At 45.0% G+C, this 16,128-nt stretch overlaps 1 protein-coding gene across 1 annotated transcript in view; it reads left to right on the top strand.

Annotated features, from left to right (window-relative positions):
- LOC311147944 (cadherin-4-like) overlaps window positions 1-16,128 on the top strand; it is a gene marked incomplete at both ends in the record, with an annotated part of 240,110 nt that overhangs the window by 127,830 nt on the left and 96,152 nt on the right. The window contains one exon of the mRNA XM_084184792.1: window positions 6,134-6,346. Coding sequence (XP_084040918.1) covers window positions 6,134-6,346 — 213 coding nt within the window. The remainder of the gene's footprint in view (window positions 1-6,133; window positions 6,347-16,128) is intronic.

Here is a 16,128-nt window from a genome sequence, read left to right as displayed (position 1 = left end):
ATCTTCAATGCCCTTGCTGATGGAAGGAGGTTTTCACTCAAAATCTGACGATACATGGCCCCATTCATTCTTTCCTTTACACGGATCAGTCGTCCTGGTCCCTTTGCAGAAAAACAGCCCCAAAGCATGATGTTTCCACCCCCATGCTTCACAGTAGGTATGGTGTTCTTTGGATGCAACTTGGCATTCTTTGTCCTCCAAACACGACGAGTTGAGTTTTTACCAAAAAGTTCTATTTTGGTTTCATCTGACCATATGACATTCTCCCAATCCTCTTCTGGATCATCCAAATGCACTCTGGCAAACTTCAGACGGGCCTGGACATGTACTGGCTTAATCAGGGGGACACGTCTGGCACTGCAGGATTTGAGTCCCTGGCGGCGTAGTGTGTTACTGATGGTAGGCTTTGTTACTTTGGTCCCAGCTCTCTGCAGGTCATTCACTAGGTCCCCCCGTGTGGTTCTGGGATTTTTGCTCACCGTTCTTGTGATCATTTTGACCCCACGGGGTGAGATCTTGCATGGAGCCCCAGATCGAGGGAGATTATCAGTGGTCTTGTATGTCTTCCATTTCCTAATAATTGCTCCCACAGTTGATTTCTTCAAACCAAGCTGCTTACCTATTGCAGATTCATTCTTCCCAGCCTGGTGCAGGTCTACCATTTTGTTTCTGGTGTCCTTTGACAGCTCTTTGGTCTTGGCCATAGTGGAGTTTGGAGTGTGACTGTTTGAGGTTGTGGACAGGTGTCTTTTATACAGATAACAAGTTCAAACAGGTGCCATTAATACAGGTAATGAGTGGAGGACAGAGGAGTCTCTTAAAGAAGAAGTTACAGGTCTGTGAGAGCCAGAAATCTTGATTGTTTGTAGGTGACCAAATACTTATTTTCCACCATACTTTGCAAATAAATTCATTAAAAATCCTACAATGTGATTTTCTGGAAAAAGAATGCTCAATTTGTCTGTCATAGTTGACGTGTACCTATGATGAAAATTACAGGCCTCTCTCATCTTTTTAAGTGGGAGAACTTGCACAATTGGTGGCTGACTAAATACTTTTTTCCCCACTGTATATTTAAAAAATATATACAGTACCGTTCAAAAGTTTGGGGTCACTTATACATTTCCTTGTTTTCCATGAAAAGTTTGAATAGGAAATATAGCAAAATGCATAGGAAATGTAGTCATTGACAAGGTTAGAAATAATGATTTTTAATAGAAATAATAATTGTGTCCTTCAAACTTTGCTTTCGGCAAAGAATCCTCCATTTGCAGCAATTACAGCCTTGCAGACCTTTGGCATTCTAGTTGTCAATTTGTTGAGGTAATCTGAAGAGATTTTACCCCATGCTTCCTGAAGCACCTCCCACAAGTTGGATTGGCTTGATGGGCACTTCTTACATAACATACGGTCAAGCTGCTCCCACAACAGCTCAATAGGGTTGAGATCCGGTGACTGTACTGGCCATTCCATTATAGAGAGAATACCAGCTGACTGCTTCTTCCCTAAATAGTTATTGCATAGTTTGGAGCTGTGCTTTGGGTCATTGTCCTGTTGTAGGAGGAAATTGGCTCCAATCAAGCGCTGTCCACAGGGCATGGCATGGCGTTGCAAAATGGAGTGATAGCCTTCCTTCTTCAAGATCCCTTTTACCCTGTACAAATCTCCCACTTTACCACCACCAAAGCACCCCCAGACCATCACATTGCCTCCACCATGCTTGACAGATGGCATCAAGCACTCCTCCAGCATCTTTTCATTTGGTCTGCGTCTCACAAATGTTCTTCTTTGTGATCCAAACACCTCAAACTTCGAATCGTCTGTCCATAACACTTTTTTCCAATCTTCCTCTGTCCAGTGTCTGTGTTCTTTTGCCCATCTTAATCTTTTCTTTTTATTGGCCAGTCTGAGATATGGCTTTTTCTATGTAACTCTGCCTAGAAGATCAGCATCCCGGATTCGCCTCTTCACTGTTGATGTTGAGACTGGTGTTTTGCGGGTACTATTTAATGAAGCTGCCAGTTGAGGACCTGTGAGGCGTCTGTTTCTCAAACTAGACACTCTAATGTATTTGTCCTCTTGCTCAGTTGTGCACCGGGGCCTCCCACTCCTCTTTCTATTCTGGTTAGAGTTTCAGAAGAAAGTTATTTGTTTCTGGCAATTTTGAGCCTGTAATCGAACCCAAAGTTGCTGATGCTCCAGATACTCAACTAGTCTCAAGAAGGCCAGTTTTATTGCTTCTTTAATCAGCACAACAGTTTTGAGCTGTGCTAACATAATTGCAAAAGGGTTTTCTAATGATCAATTAGCCTTTTAAAATGATAAACTTGGATTAGCAAACACAACGTGCCATTGGAACACAGGACTGATGTTTGCTGATAATGGGCCTCTGTACGCCTATGTAGATATTCCATAAAAAATCAGCCGTTTCCAGCTACAATAGCCATTTACAACATTAACAATGTCTACACTGTATTTCTGATCAATTTGATGTTATTTTAATGGACATTTATTATTTTCTTTCGAAAACAAGGACATTTCTAAGTGACCCCAAACTTTTGAACGGTAGTGGAAATGGAGGATTGGAAATGATGCAGACAATTACATTGATGGAAGCTACAATCTATCTGCAATATTAAAGCTGATCTACCCACAAAAAAAATAAAATAAATAAATAACATTCTACATTCAGTTATTTAATGCTCAGACCAGTGCAGCCAGATAATGGCAGACCTTTTATCAGCCTGTTGTATGATGATAGCCTGCGAGCTATAGGAAAGATGGTGAAATCCTGACTTAGCCCCTTGTTCGATGATTGACAATCTAACACAATCTCCTCCACACTATCTAGTAGTCCATTGTCTTAGGGTTGTCTGCCTGTGTGTGTGCATGTGTGTTCGTTCATATATTCATGTGTGTTATTTCTGAGTTATCAATGTGTGTGCAGCAGGCTGTGGTCAGGATTCCAGTACACTACCACAGCTGGAGAACAGCTTGGCCAGAGTCCCTTAGGCAACAATTGGCACAGCTCATCTCTCCCTCTCTCGCTCTTGCTCTCTCTCTATCTCTCTCACTCTCTCTGTCTCTCATCTCTCTCTCTGTGCCCCTAACTCACCAGACAACTCCCCCAAGAGGTCCATGTGTACCTGTTAGCATCTGCAGATGAAAGGATTCGGAGCATGACTTATTTAGACAGGGGGGTCACATCTGCTTCTCATTATAACCCCACACTATCTCTACTCTCCTCCACCCCCTGTCTCCCTCCCCCATCCAACCCCTAATACCCCCAGAACCCCTCCTCCCTCACTCCCCTAGTCCCCCCACCGTGGCACTCTGGACTATGGCAGCAAGCCCCTGCAATAAGGCCCACTAAGCCCTCCTCCCAACGAGAAATAGAATACATTTGTCCAGAACCCAGCGTACATCTGTCTCCCCTCTCCATCTGGAAACCTAGTTTGGATCCATGTACCGTAGCTGGCGAACACATCCGTGTTTCACTTGGCACTGGGTACCGGGGAGAGAGAGGTGTCCCCGTGAACATACACCATGAGGATCTGGTTCAGGCAACATGGCACATGATGGCACATGATGACACATGATGGCACATGTCACATGCATGTTTGGAAGGGTAGACTGTGCCTGGCACAGGAGAGGAGGAGAATGGTTGGATTAGATGATTTCTGGATCGTGAGGCAGAGCTGTCTGTATGAGAAGCTGCAGCTCCCCTAGTGGTATAGAGATGAAGAGCACCCACTACACTAATTAATTCCCCTTTATACAGGACACTGGTGAGTCACCAAGGGAAGCATGGAATTTAAGATCAACTGCCACATTCGCAACTCCAAAAAGATTGGACAATATTTGAAACATCAAACATTCTAAACTCGACATTTTATATTTGACAAGAAAATGACAGAGCCCAAAAATATCTCTACCCTCTCTCCCTCCATCACGTTAGCCCTCAACCCTCTCCTTCCCTTCTCCCTCTCTTCTCCCCTCTTCTCCCCTCTTCCCACTCCTTCCTGCTTGTCCATCCCAAGCCCCCCACCCTCCCTTGTTCTGTGCCATACCTGATGTTTGAAATGTGGAGCTGGATTGAAGAAACTGAAAATGACACATTCACCCATGGGCATTGCCCCTCCTCTCCTTCTTTCCCACCCACCCAGTGTTTACATGCCAACCTCTCCAACAGACAGGCTACCTTTAATGCAGCTTGAAAAGCCTTTCTCATGGACGTCCATCTAATGAACTCAGTCTGAAAGCATTGTTTCCATTGGCAGGTACAGCCCAGCTTTGGAGGCAACCAGACAGCAGGGTATACATAAAGGGGGGGTGAAGTGTTTTATAGACTGTGTGGAAAGTTCCACGGGGCGGTAATTAGAATAAACAGCTTGCCGTGCGCCAGAGCCCTCAACTTTCAGTGTGCCAAGAGACCCTTCTTTTCTTCTTCCGCTGTTGTTTCCTGTTCCTGCATAGTTCCTGGGTTTCCCCTTGCATTTTAACTACCGGTTGGAAACCACAAGGCCACACATTTGAGAGAGGGAAGTTAGAGAGGGGAGGGAAGGTCAAATGAAATATTGGAATAGGTATTAAAACACAAGGCTTTTAATATGTAAATAAATGGTGATTGGACCTGTCTCTCTTATACGAGGAGCGGTTTGTTCTCATAGTCTCAATACTGCACACACAGACGCATGCACACACACAAACACACACACACACACACACCCACACACACACACCCACACACACACACACACACAATACACTCCTGGTGGTACACAACACCTTATCTTACCTTGTGCCGCTGCTCTCACCCATTTAGCTGGAAATGTCTCTCATTCGCTCCCTGCCATGGAACAATAAGCAACATGAGAGCAGATGATTTGGGGAGACATGGGGGAGACCTAAGGGACACCTGGGATAGAGCGTTAGCACGACATTATCCTAGCCCTCTGGCACGCTTAACCTGTCTCACACTACATCCACCTAGCAGCATAGCACTCCGCAGCTTCTGATGAATGGCTATTACTAAGACAAGCTCTCAGGATCAGCTGTATGGGAAGAGAGAGGGGGGAAACAATAAGGAGGAGAGAGAGAAATGGAGGGGGAAAAGGGAGAGTTATAGAAAGTGAGATTGAGAGGGGAGGAGCTAGAGGGCTGAGGGATGTGGTTGGATGATGATTCTGGCTGAACTTGCTGAACTCTATACTTGTGTATTATAACCCGGAGGTTACACTGAAGCCCAGAGATACTGCATGTCAAATCCAACCAGATTTCTCCATGTTAATACCAGAGTTCCCATAGCCCCTGGACATGTAGGATACAGTGTATTCCTACTAGCAGAGCCTTGAGATGCTGGACTGATTCGAACCTTGTATTATTCATGTGGACCCCGGACCATACAGGACACGACCCTGAGAATCTACAGGTCTGCTTTTAGTCATACAGCAGCCCCCCAGATACACATACATGAATGTTGACATGACATATTATGTCAGTTTGTTACGGGCCTTGTCGGATATTTGATTTGATATTGAACCAAGAACATATGCAAATGAGCGGCTTATCTAACTTCATACTTGACCCTGGGAAAACATTTGTGATATAGATGCACCCAGAGTTTTGAATTGATTAAAATGTTGAATAAATTAATCACTGGATGTACTTTGTAATTGTGTATCTCAACAGTTGCTCATACTCTGCCAATGCAATTCAAACTTTGTTGGTAATGCATCTCACTTGATTGCACCCCACCAAAACCCACCTCACTGATTACAATGAAGACATCATTAGCAACAACACTTTAATGAGTGCATATTCACACATAAGGGAATGAAGGTTCCCTGCAGCCATCTTATTCCTGATGAGAACACTAGCCTGCAGGTAGAGAGTGACTCATAGTGTCCCTGGCCGTGCAGTGGGAATAGGGGTGTAAATCCTAGCAGAGACGTGTCCACTCTTTATGGGAGTTTTTAACAACCAGGTGTAAACGACAAGGTCTGTGCTAGCTTCGGCTACTTCGGACCTCCTCTCGCATACACACGTGCACACGCACATGTGCACACGTCACAATTTTATCACATAGCAACCCACTCAACTGTATCTTTGTCCTTTGTGTCGTGTCTTTCAGATCACAGTGGAACAAGGGAAAGAAGGGGAGAGGAAGGAGGAAGGGGGGGTCAAAGTACCACCAGTGTTCCAGGCCCCACCCACTGTCATCATGTTTCCCAGGCAACGGGAGATGAGCTCCAAGGGACTGCGGAGACAAAAGAGAGACTGGGTCATTCCACCTATCAACGTGCCTGAAAACTCCAGAGGGCCCTTCCCACAGATGCTTGTCAGCGTAAGTGACCTTTTCTGATTGGTTAACTCCCAAAGTTAGACAGGAAGTACTCAGAACTTGAAGCATTTATAAAGCCCTAACCATATATGGTTCATACATATGGTGTTTGTTCCTCGGTCATAAAAACACACTTTGTGTTTTCTCTATGCACCTCAATATTTTGATCAAATATCAATGGTAACCAGTGTAATTCAAATGACTCTGTTTGCATATCAAGTCCGTGGGTGGTCAAAACTATTTAAGAAGCAATGACCACTGAATATTCTTGTGAGTGATATAGTGTATGATCGAAAGCCCTACAGCAGAAACAAAGAGAGGTTTATCACAACTGCTTTGTGCCTACTCCCCCCATCCTCATTGGAACTGGCTGTCAGGCTTGGAATGTGATTATGCTATGTGTCTGTGATATGATTACAACTGCAAATGTGCTCAGGTATTCTAACTCCACTGATTGGGCTAAGAGCTTTTCCCCTTGGACTGAGAGCTCTGTCACCAGAGACACCAAAAAGCTTTATCTCTCTAAGCCTATACACAGTTTTTCTTTTCTCTGCTGGGCTTTCAGTGAAAGAACTGTATATTGTCCCCTTTATTCAGCAGTTCAGTTAAGTTCTCTTTAATGATATTTGCACAGCTCCTTTTACAATATAATTTGTCACAGACTTGGAAGTAAAAATCCTGGTCTGGATCCTGGTATAAAGGAAGGTCTTGAGAGACATTAAGTAAGAAAAAGTCCCTATCCTCAGCTAGCTAAAGCCAGGGAAAGACTTCATCCCTCGAGGTTTAATATAAGTCCATGGTTTGGGGGCATTTACAAACCACAGATCTAAAGCATGTTGTTTTGAACTGGGAAGATATTATCCACTTGATCAGATAGAAACCACCCCCGCAATGATGTGTTCCCATGGCCTAAACCACGTATCTTTTATGTCTGTCGTGTGAACTGGGGAGAAACATGCTCTAACCCACCAGTCTGCTGCCTCTGAGGTGCTTGATCATTATTCAACGGAGCTCCGCTCATTTAGTATTCAAGATACGGCAGCGGGGAACAACATAAGTCACTACCATCGCAACAAATTACATTTCAGCAAAACTGCTAGTTTTCAAAAGTACGGAAATAAACAGAAACACAGAGGGGGTTGGGGGTCGAGATTGTACAAGCCGCACGGAAAAGAAAATAACATGAATAAATAAACGCTTGTGTAAATGCGTTGTTGTGCCGAGCTCTGTGTAGTGCAAAGCCCTACCGTCTTTAAAATGGAAAGGTTCTGTCTCAACAGAATGCTCAGTTTGTCTCAGGCAAGACACCTCTGGAACCCAGGCCTATGTAGTTCATCAAAAAACATCACTCCCAATAAACAAAACCTATCATTTTTTGCATTACTCTCTCCCCACTTTCCCATCCTCTGTCTCTCTCTTTATCTGAAATATCTAGCCATCAGCTTTTCTCCCTGTTTACAGAACCCTCACAACTTTTGCGTTTGGGTTTAAATTGTGCAGAAGAAGCATTTTTTTGTATTTATTTTTCTTTCTTTGTTTTTCACCCTGTTTTCATCCCCTCCCAAGGGAAGGCTTGCAGAGCAACTTTAAGGGATCCTAAAAAAAGACAAGTCTGGGAATGAAAGGAAGAGGAGAGAAGTTTCTCTCCCTTTATTAGAGACCAGGAGGAAGGATGGAGTATTTAAAGATCTGGCGTGTGTCCTGTCTCTCCCTGGCAGGGTAGGCTGCAGAGAGACAGCTCTCATGTGTCCAGGGGTCAATAAAAACCCGAGAGGAGAGGAGAGGGGGAGGAATGAAGGAGAGGGAGGAGAGGAAATCAAAGTAGTGTTTGGAAGCGTTAACACAATCCACTGCCTGTGCTGTAAATAGGCCCTCTAGGAGCTGGTGGAGGGCCTGGAGTAAACTTTTAGTAGCAGGGGAGAAGTGATGCGTGCTGATGCCTCCACTGGGGTCCTATAGGCTCCCATCTCTCGCTTTAATAATGACTGGAGGGCAGTCAGGGCCATCCAGAGAGCTCCACTGTACCAAGGAGAGATTTTAACAAGGCGCCAGATAGATCTTTGTGGGGTTTTGATGTCGTTATCTTTGATGTTTTTGCTTTGTGTGTTTGTGCTTTTGACCCTTTCCATGGGTAGACGATCCAGTTACACTACATGACCAAAAGTGTGTGGACACCTGCTTGTCGAACATCTCATTCCAAAATCATGGGCATTAGTATGGAGTTGGTCCCCCCCTTTGCTGCTATAACAGCCTCCACTCTTCTGGGAAGGCTTTCCACTAGATGTTAAAACATTGCTGTGGGGACTTGCTTCCATTCAGCCACAAGAGCATTAGTGAGGTAGGGCACCGATTTTGGGCGATTAGGCCTGGCTCGCAGTCAGAGTTCCAATTCATCCCGAAGGTCTTCGATGGGGTTGCGGTCAGGGCTCTGTGCAGGCCAGTCAAGTGCTTCCACACCGATCTCAACAAACCATTTCTGTATGGACCTCACTTTGTGCACGGGGGCATTGTCATGCTGAAATAGGAAAGGGCCTTCCCCAAACTGTTGCCACAAAGTTGGAAGCACAGAATCGTCTAGAATGTCATTGTATGCTGTAGCGTTAAGATTTCCCTTCACTGGAATTAAGGGGCCTAGCCCAAACCATGAAAACAGCCCCAGACCATTATTCCTCCTCCACCAAACTTTACAGTTGGCACTATGCATTGGGGCAGGTAGCGCTCTCCTGGCATTCACCAAACCCAGATTCGTCCGTCGGACTGCGAGATGGTGAAGCGTGATTCATCACTCCAGAGACTGTGTTTCCACTGCTCCAGAGTCCAATGGCGGCGAGCTTTACACCACTCCAGCCGACGCTTGGCATTACGCATGGTGATCTTAGGCTTGTGTGCGGCTGCTAGGTCATGGAAAACCATTTCATGAAGTTCCCGACGAACAGTTCTTGTGGTGACGTTGCTTCCAGAGGCAATTTGGAACTCGGTAGTGAGGCAATGTTTGTCTATGGAGATTGCATGGCGGTGTGCTCGATTTTATACACCTGTCAGCAACGGGTGTGGCTGAAATAGCCAAATGCACTAATTTGAAGGGGTGTCCACATACTTTTGTATGTATAGTGTATGTGCATTTTATTGTTCACTCTTTTATTTGACCGGTGAAGAGTGAAGATTTAGAGTACATTGCTAGATAAAAGATTATACTTCAACGCATATGTTTATTTTTTTTAACTGAAGACTTACCAAACTAAACCCTATGTCTGAGTTACGGCTGTTGTCAGTTGTAGATATCTGATCATAAAAAGTCCCTTTGCTGTAGATGAAGTCTGTATGTCAGCAAGGTAAGTGTGTGTGTATGTGTGCATGCCTGCGTGTGTGTTTTAGAATTTGGCACAAGAGAGAGAGAGAGAGAGAGAGAGAGAGAGAGAGAGAGAGAGAGAGAGAGAGGATAAATACCAGGGAGACAAGCAAATGGACAGACATAGCTTTCAGATTGTGTGTGGTGGAGGAGAGAAGTGTGTCTGCAGAGCTCTGCCATGTGTGCCTTTCTGAAGCTTACTTATACATTTATCTCTTTCCTCCCTCTCCCCCTTTCACTTCCTCTTCCTCTCTCCCCCTCCTCCCCCTCCCTCTCTCCCTACCTCACCATTACTCAGTGCCCTGTGTGGCATGGCTGTGAGGCTGACTGTGTGATGCCTACCTTGCCTAATGGCCTGTGAAGCCAATCCAAGCCTTAATGGCCTGTTCTGTCATCCGCCGCCCAGCTGAGTGACATCCGAGGGAAGCTCTAGTCCTGCCATCCCACCGCTCCTCTCCCCTCCCCTGGCCGAGGGGCCGTCAGCAGGACAGACAGGTTGACAGTAGCCCTCACTACCCCTCCGCCAGACCAGGCTCTGTCACTTTGATCAGGCCACCGCTGCATGGGACAGGTGTGGTGACAAGGCCGCGGCTGCTACCCAGGAGTCTTCCCCAGAACCTGGGCCCTGACAGTGGGGTCGTGGGAAGTGTTGATTGGATGAGTGAGGTGCTAGTTGACACGCGGTACATTGACCAGACTAGTTGCACTCATTGCCAGGGAAGTGTAAGAGAGCTCAGAGAGACTAAGGCCCAGTGCAGAGACTGCTGCTGCTGTCTCAAGGTCCTTAGCCTCTAGCGTGTGGTTCTCAAGGCCTATTGCCATCAGTCCTACTGTACTGTACAAAGACCTACAGCCTTTACGGTGTCTGTATCAACACATATAGCCTTGTAGCCTTCAGTGCTCAAATGTCTGGGCCTGTAGACTGTAGTCTGTAGTTCGACCGTACGAAGGCCCTTAGCCTTTATCTCGACTGACTACTGGGCCTGTTTGAGGCTGTACTCAGAGTTCCCCTAACAAAAGGTATAATGGGTCCACACTCAAAAATATGTTGCATAAAGCTCACAAGAGTTAATGTGGTTAAGAAATTCCCACTGCAGTATCCTCTATAGATCAGATGGAGCTGAATGGTACACAACTTTAACAAGCAGCAAGAAGAAAGACCAACCAAGAGACAGACAAGGCAATGAAAACATGATAGCCTTCTTAGAAGAAGAAGAAAGGAACGGGAGGGAGTAATACCTTACAACAAACAGGCGTTCTTTGTCATTTTCTTTCTTCCAAACAGCCATCAATGGCATGTAAGAGCCATCGATTTCTCAGCGAGGCATTTTTGAAACCCTCTATTGATCCACACACTTCTCATGCGGGAGAAAGCCATCGATTTCTCCCACTTGGGTAAATAAAGACTCAACCTGGCCCCCCGATCGCAACCAACCAGCGTCAGCAGAAAGCCAACAACACCCCCGATGAAACAATATGTTTAACCAGAGAACATACTTATAGGACTATACTGAGTGTAAAAAACATTAGGAATACCTGCTCTGTACATGACTGACTGACCAGGTGAATCCAGGTGAAAGCTATGATCCCTTATTGATTTCACCAGTGTAGATGAAGGGGAGGAGACAGGTTAAAGAAGGATCTTTAAGCCTTGAGACATGGATTATGTATGTGTGCCATTCAGAGGGTGAATGGGCAAGGCAAAACATGTGTCTTTGAACAGGGTATGGTAGTATGTGCCAGGCGCACCGGTTTGAGTGTATCAAGAACTGCAAGGCCACTGGGTTTTTCACGCTCAACAGTTTCCCGTGTGTATCAAGAATGGTCCACCACCCAAAGGACATCCAGTCAACTTGACACAACTGTGAGAATTATTGGACTCAACATGGGCCAACATCTCTGTGGAATGCTTTCAACACCTTGTAGAGTCTGTTCTGAGGCAAAAGGGGGTGCAACTCAGCATTAGGAAGGTGTTCCTAATGTTTTGTACACTCAGTGTATGTACCAACAGCCTATTTGTATGGTTTGGGACAGGAAGAATAGCATATTTACTGTATATGGGTGAGATGATGATAGGTATGGGATACCTGGAAGGGGCTTTCTCAGTGCTGCTTGTTAAGGAGGATTAATTGAGCCGCTGTGAGAATAGACTGTAGGCTTCCATGTAAGCATTTCAACTACGTCAAAAATGTACGTGATACTCCATATGAATGTTTAACACACAGTGTTCATTGTGAATAGAGATCCTCTAGCATTGTCTCTTTCCCTTTGTTCCCCCTTTCACTCTTTTCCTTTTTTCTTCCCTTCTTTCTCCATTTCCTCTTTCATTATCTTGTCTCCTCTATCAATAGTCTTATTCGCTCCGTCTGCTTCTCCTCTTCCCGCTGTCATTATGTCCTATTCATTTCTCTCTCATCCTACAGATGTGGGATCTTAATTTGACATATACTGTCACAGCAAAAGAATCCTGTAGCAACAGGATTTGAACGTTTAGTCCATAATGTTGCTTGATCGGTGGTTAGGCTATTATTTGGCCAAAAGTAGGCTACATGAAAAGTGCAATACTGTAACCATGTGTTAGTGTGGATAAACGTCAGTACACTCTTAGAAAAAGGGTTCTAAAAGGAGAACCCTTTTTGGTTCCATACAGAATCCTCTGTGGAAAGGGTTCTACATGGAACCCAAAAGGGTTCTACCTGGAACCAAAAAGGGTTCATTAAATGGTTAGCCTCTGGGGACAGCCGAAGAACCCTTTTCGATTCTAGATAGCGCCTTATTTTTTCTAAAAGTGTAGATATGACATTGACTGATGCGCCACCGAAAGAGGGCTTTGTTGCCTCACAGTTAGGATGAATGACCTGGTACAAGTGGGTCATTTTCAATGTCCCTTATTGATTTGGAACAATGGGAACATTTTGTTGCAAACATTTATTTGCTCCCTGTTGTGCGTTCATTGCCTGTTAATTCAGGCCTTACAGAGTCGGACCTAGCAGACAGTTGTTGGAATGTTTATGGTGGAAGTTGAAAAAAGATACAAATCAACACTGTTGTTTCTTACAGTGCAGCAGTTTGATTGTACATCAATGTCCTCTTGTGTTTCTTTGTGCAATTGCACCCACTTCATAGCTAAGATGAGTCATACTAGTATATTATTGTGTGTGGGGGGGTGTGTGGGTGGACATCTGTGCATCTCTGTGCTTACAGTACCTGCACGAGCACCTTTGTTCCAGTTTCTCCTTCTCTCAGGAGTTCGTTCAGTACAGCGTTTTCAGAACGGAATGAGAGAACCCCCCCTGAGGTATCTGCTTTCTCCTCAGTGTACATTTACCAGTGATTAATGACTACAGCGCTCCACTGAAACACTCAGCAACAACAAAAACAGCAGGCAGAAGAAAGAAAGAGAAAATAAGCTTAAAGGATTGTGATGTTTTGGAGGCGAGGTGTGTGTGTGTGTGGGTGGGTGGGTGTGTGTGTGTGTGTGTGTGTGTGTGTGTGTGTGTGTGGGTGTGGGTGTGACTCCAGCAGGATTAAAGGCTTGGGCTGTGTTTGGGTCTGATAGACTTCCCAGAGCCCTAGCATCCATGGCCTCTTCCCCCAGTTCTAATGAAGCCTTCTGGCTTCTGCCTCCTCTGGCCGTGCCAACACCGCACCGCTCTGCTCCGATCTGCCATCTCTCTCTCTCCCTTCATCTCTCTCTCTCTCTCTCTCTCTCTCTCTCTCTCTCTCTCTCTCTCTCTCTCTCTCTCTCTCTCTCTCTCTCTCTCTCTCTCTCGCTCTCTCTCGCTCTCTCTCGCTTTCCCTCTCTCACACACTTAAACACACACTCGCATACACGCGACACATACTGCTCATCCTACACAGACCACAAACAAAGGAACTATGTGGTGCGTGTGTCGTGCCCTGCCTTTGTACACACATTGTTTGGGTTTTGTTTGGTTTCATTTGTCTTTTATCCTGGAACAATAACACGTCGAACGTCGAGCCAAGTACACGGCTCCATCTTGTTTTGTGGAGCCAGTCCACCACAGAGCGTGTGGGAGGGGAGAAACCCAGGGTTGAGAGTATTTAAGAATCGCATGCCCAGTCACCAGGAAACCGCAGTGTTCGCCATATGGAATGCGTTATGGATTTGAAATAGCGCGGAACTCATTTTCTGGGCCAAATAAGTCCAGGCTGTGAAAACAGAGAACAGTGAAAGTATTAACACACATCGTGATGCATGTACAGTACCTTGGTATATTTACTAAAGAGTTATGTTTAGGATTTTACTAAACATAACCCCCCCCCCCCCCCATCTCTCTCTCTGTACAGGAATGTAGACTCCTGTAGTCTTGTTCATGGCAGCCACATAGCCTGTCTGTGTGTGAGAGGAGACACACACACGGATACATACACAGCCAGCCAGCCAGCGAAGTGGCAGAGTCCATCATGTCAGAGGGAAACAGAGGGATCATGAAAGAGAAGAAACAACCTCTTAAAAGTCAGGGGAACGAGGGAGGAAAAGGAGGAGAGGAGACCTCTGTCTTTAAATCTCTCCTCTGCCAGAGCAGTGGCCAAGAGCAATGTCAGCGTTTCATTCGCTCCCTGTGTTATTCAATAGCACATTTTGGCTCATTTCTCAACCTCTTTGTTTGATTTAATCTCGTAAAGAATTCGCCTTGAATGTTTTCCTTCCAAACCCCATTTGTGTTTCTCTTCCAGCATAATATCTCTCCCAGTCTGAGACGCAGTAAATCACCTCACTAAACACACATTCTGATATTTAGTGTTAGTCTCCCCATGGCAGTTTAAATATGGGCCTTTTCAGCTCTCCTCATTGCTCAATCGAAATGTTAAGCGAAAACGTGCATGGGGCTGACGAGAGGAGCTCTGGCAGACGTCTCTAGGATGTCAGGGGTGCTGGTACTCAGACAGACTGAATATTCATACTGAGAATAATGTAGAATAGCCAGCTCTCTTGATCCTATCATCAGAAAGGGGTTACATTCTTAGTGGAGGCCATTCCTGACTGACTGACCCAGTCTTTGATATTTGAGTTATGATGACACTAGAAGAGAGACAATGGAATAAAGAAAGAGAGAAGGTGGAAGTGCTTTACATGGTGAGCAAGGCTAATTGAGTCAGTGGAGGAGGTTGCTGCTTCCTCTACCGTTTGCTTTTAAAGATCAGTCGGTGATCAGTTGGTGTAACTCAGAGGGAAATGTGACAATTATCTTGATAGTGTGACTGGATGGTCTGGTACTTACAGTAAAAAAAAGGTTAGTGTGTAAAGAAGGTGGGTGCCTCACTTGGGGAGAAGAAGAAGAAGAAGAAGAAGAAGAAGAAGAAGAAGAAGAAGAAGAAGAAGAAGAAGAAGAAGAAGAAGAAGAAGAAGAAGAAGAAGAAGAAGAAGAAGAAGAAGAAGAAGAAGAAGAAGAAGAAGAAGAAGAAGAAGAAGAAGAAGAAGAAGAAGAAGAAGAAGAAGAAGAAGAAGAAGAAGAAGATTTAAGAGAAAAAGTAGTCTGGCCAATGGCGATCTGATTAGCATGGTACATTGAGTACTTAGTCTGAATATCCCCTCCCAGCCTCCCCCACCTCCTGTACCCAGCTCTCTGTGATAATAAATTAAACAAATAAAATAAAATATTCCTTTGCTCTAATGAAATTAGACTGATCAATGTAATTACTTTTATCGGCCCCAGGAAATGGAATCTCCTACAATCCTGCTTTATTGACAGGAAAACAAACATCCAGTCGGCATTTTCCTAACGACGAGGCAAGACTGAAACTGCACATTCCACTGTTTACCTCTAATTATGACGGGATTAACCCTCAGAAGTGCTCACGCAAAACAAGCTCAGCAGACATAAACAATGTTATTCTCTTATTTGAGAAGAATATAGAATATAACACAGATGTCATATTCTTCCCAGTTCCATAGAACGGTCCTTCTCCCTGTAAAAATAATAAGTCTGTCCGTGGACCCAGGCTATGCACACACCCATCCCCAGAGCGGTGATTTCACTGCCCTCCCGCCCCCTTGTAGCCTCACCACACATCAAGCTGAATCACGCTAGCTATCCCCAGAGTCCAGGGAACACAAAATTAAACAGTAAATCATTTCCCCAAAAGACACAAGTTATGTGTGGGTCAAGGGCAGCAGGCCTGGTGCTTTAATAGGAGATGAGAGGCAGTTTATGGAAGAGATAAATAACAGCGTAACAAACGGCCTCCATCTGGACCCATGCACTCTGGACAGGGAGACCCTGTTGTGGAGCAGCGGAACACAGAGGGTGGTGAGATACAGTAGTGACAGAGAAGGTACATTACACTCTGGAATAGAAGAGGAATGAGAGAGATGTAAATGACGAGATACAGAGAAGTGATACACATAGGACTCAGTAGAAAGAATAAGTACCTGTGTGTCTGGTTGGCAGCATTACTGAGAAGGAAAGAA

Source organism: Coregonus lavaretus (genome assembly GCF_964263955.1).
Source record: "Coregonus lavaretus genome assembly, chromosome: 20".
Taxonomy (NCBI): domain Eukaryota; kingdom Metazoa; phylum Chordata; class Actinopteri; order Salmoniformes; family Salmonidae; genus Coregonus; species Coregonus lavaretus.
Note: the sequence above shows the minus strand (reverse complement) of the source record. Positions and strands in the feature narration are given on the sequence as shown.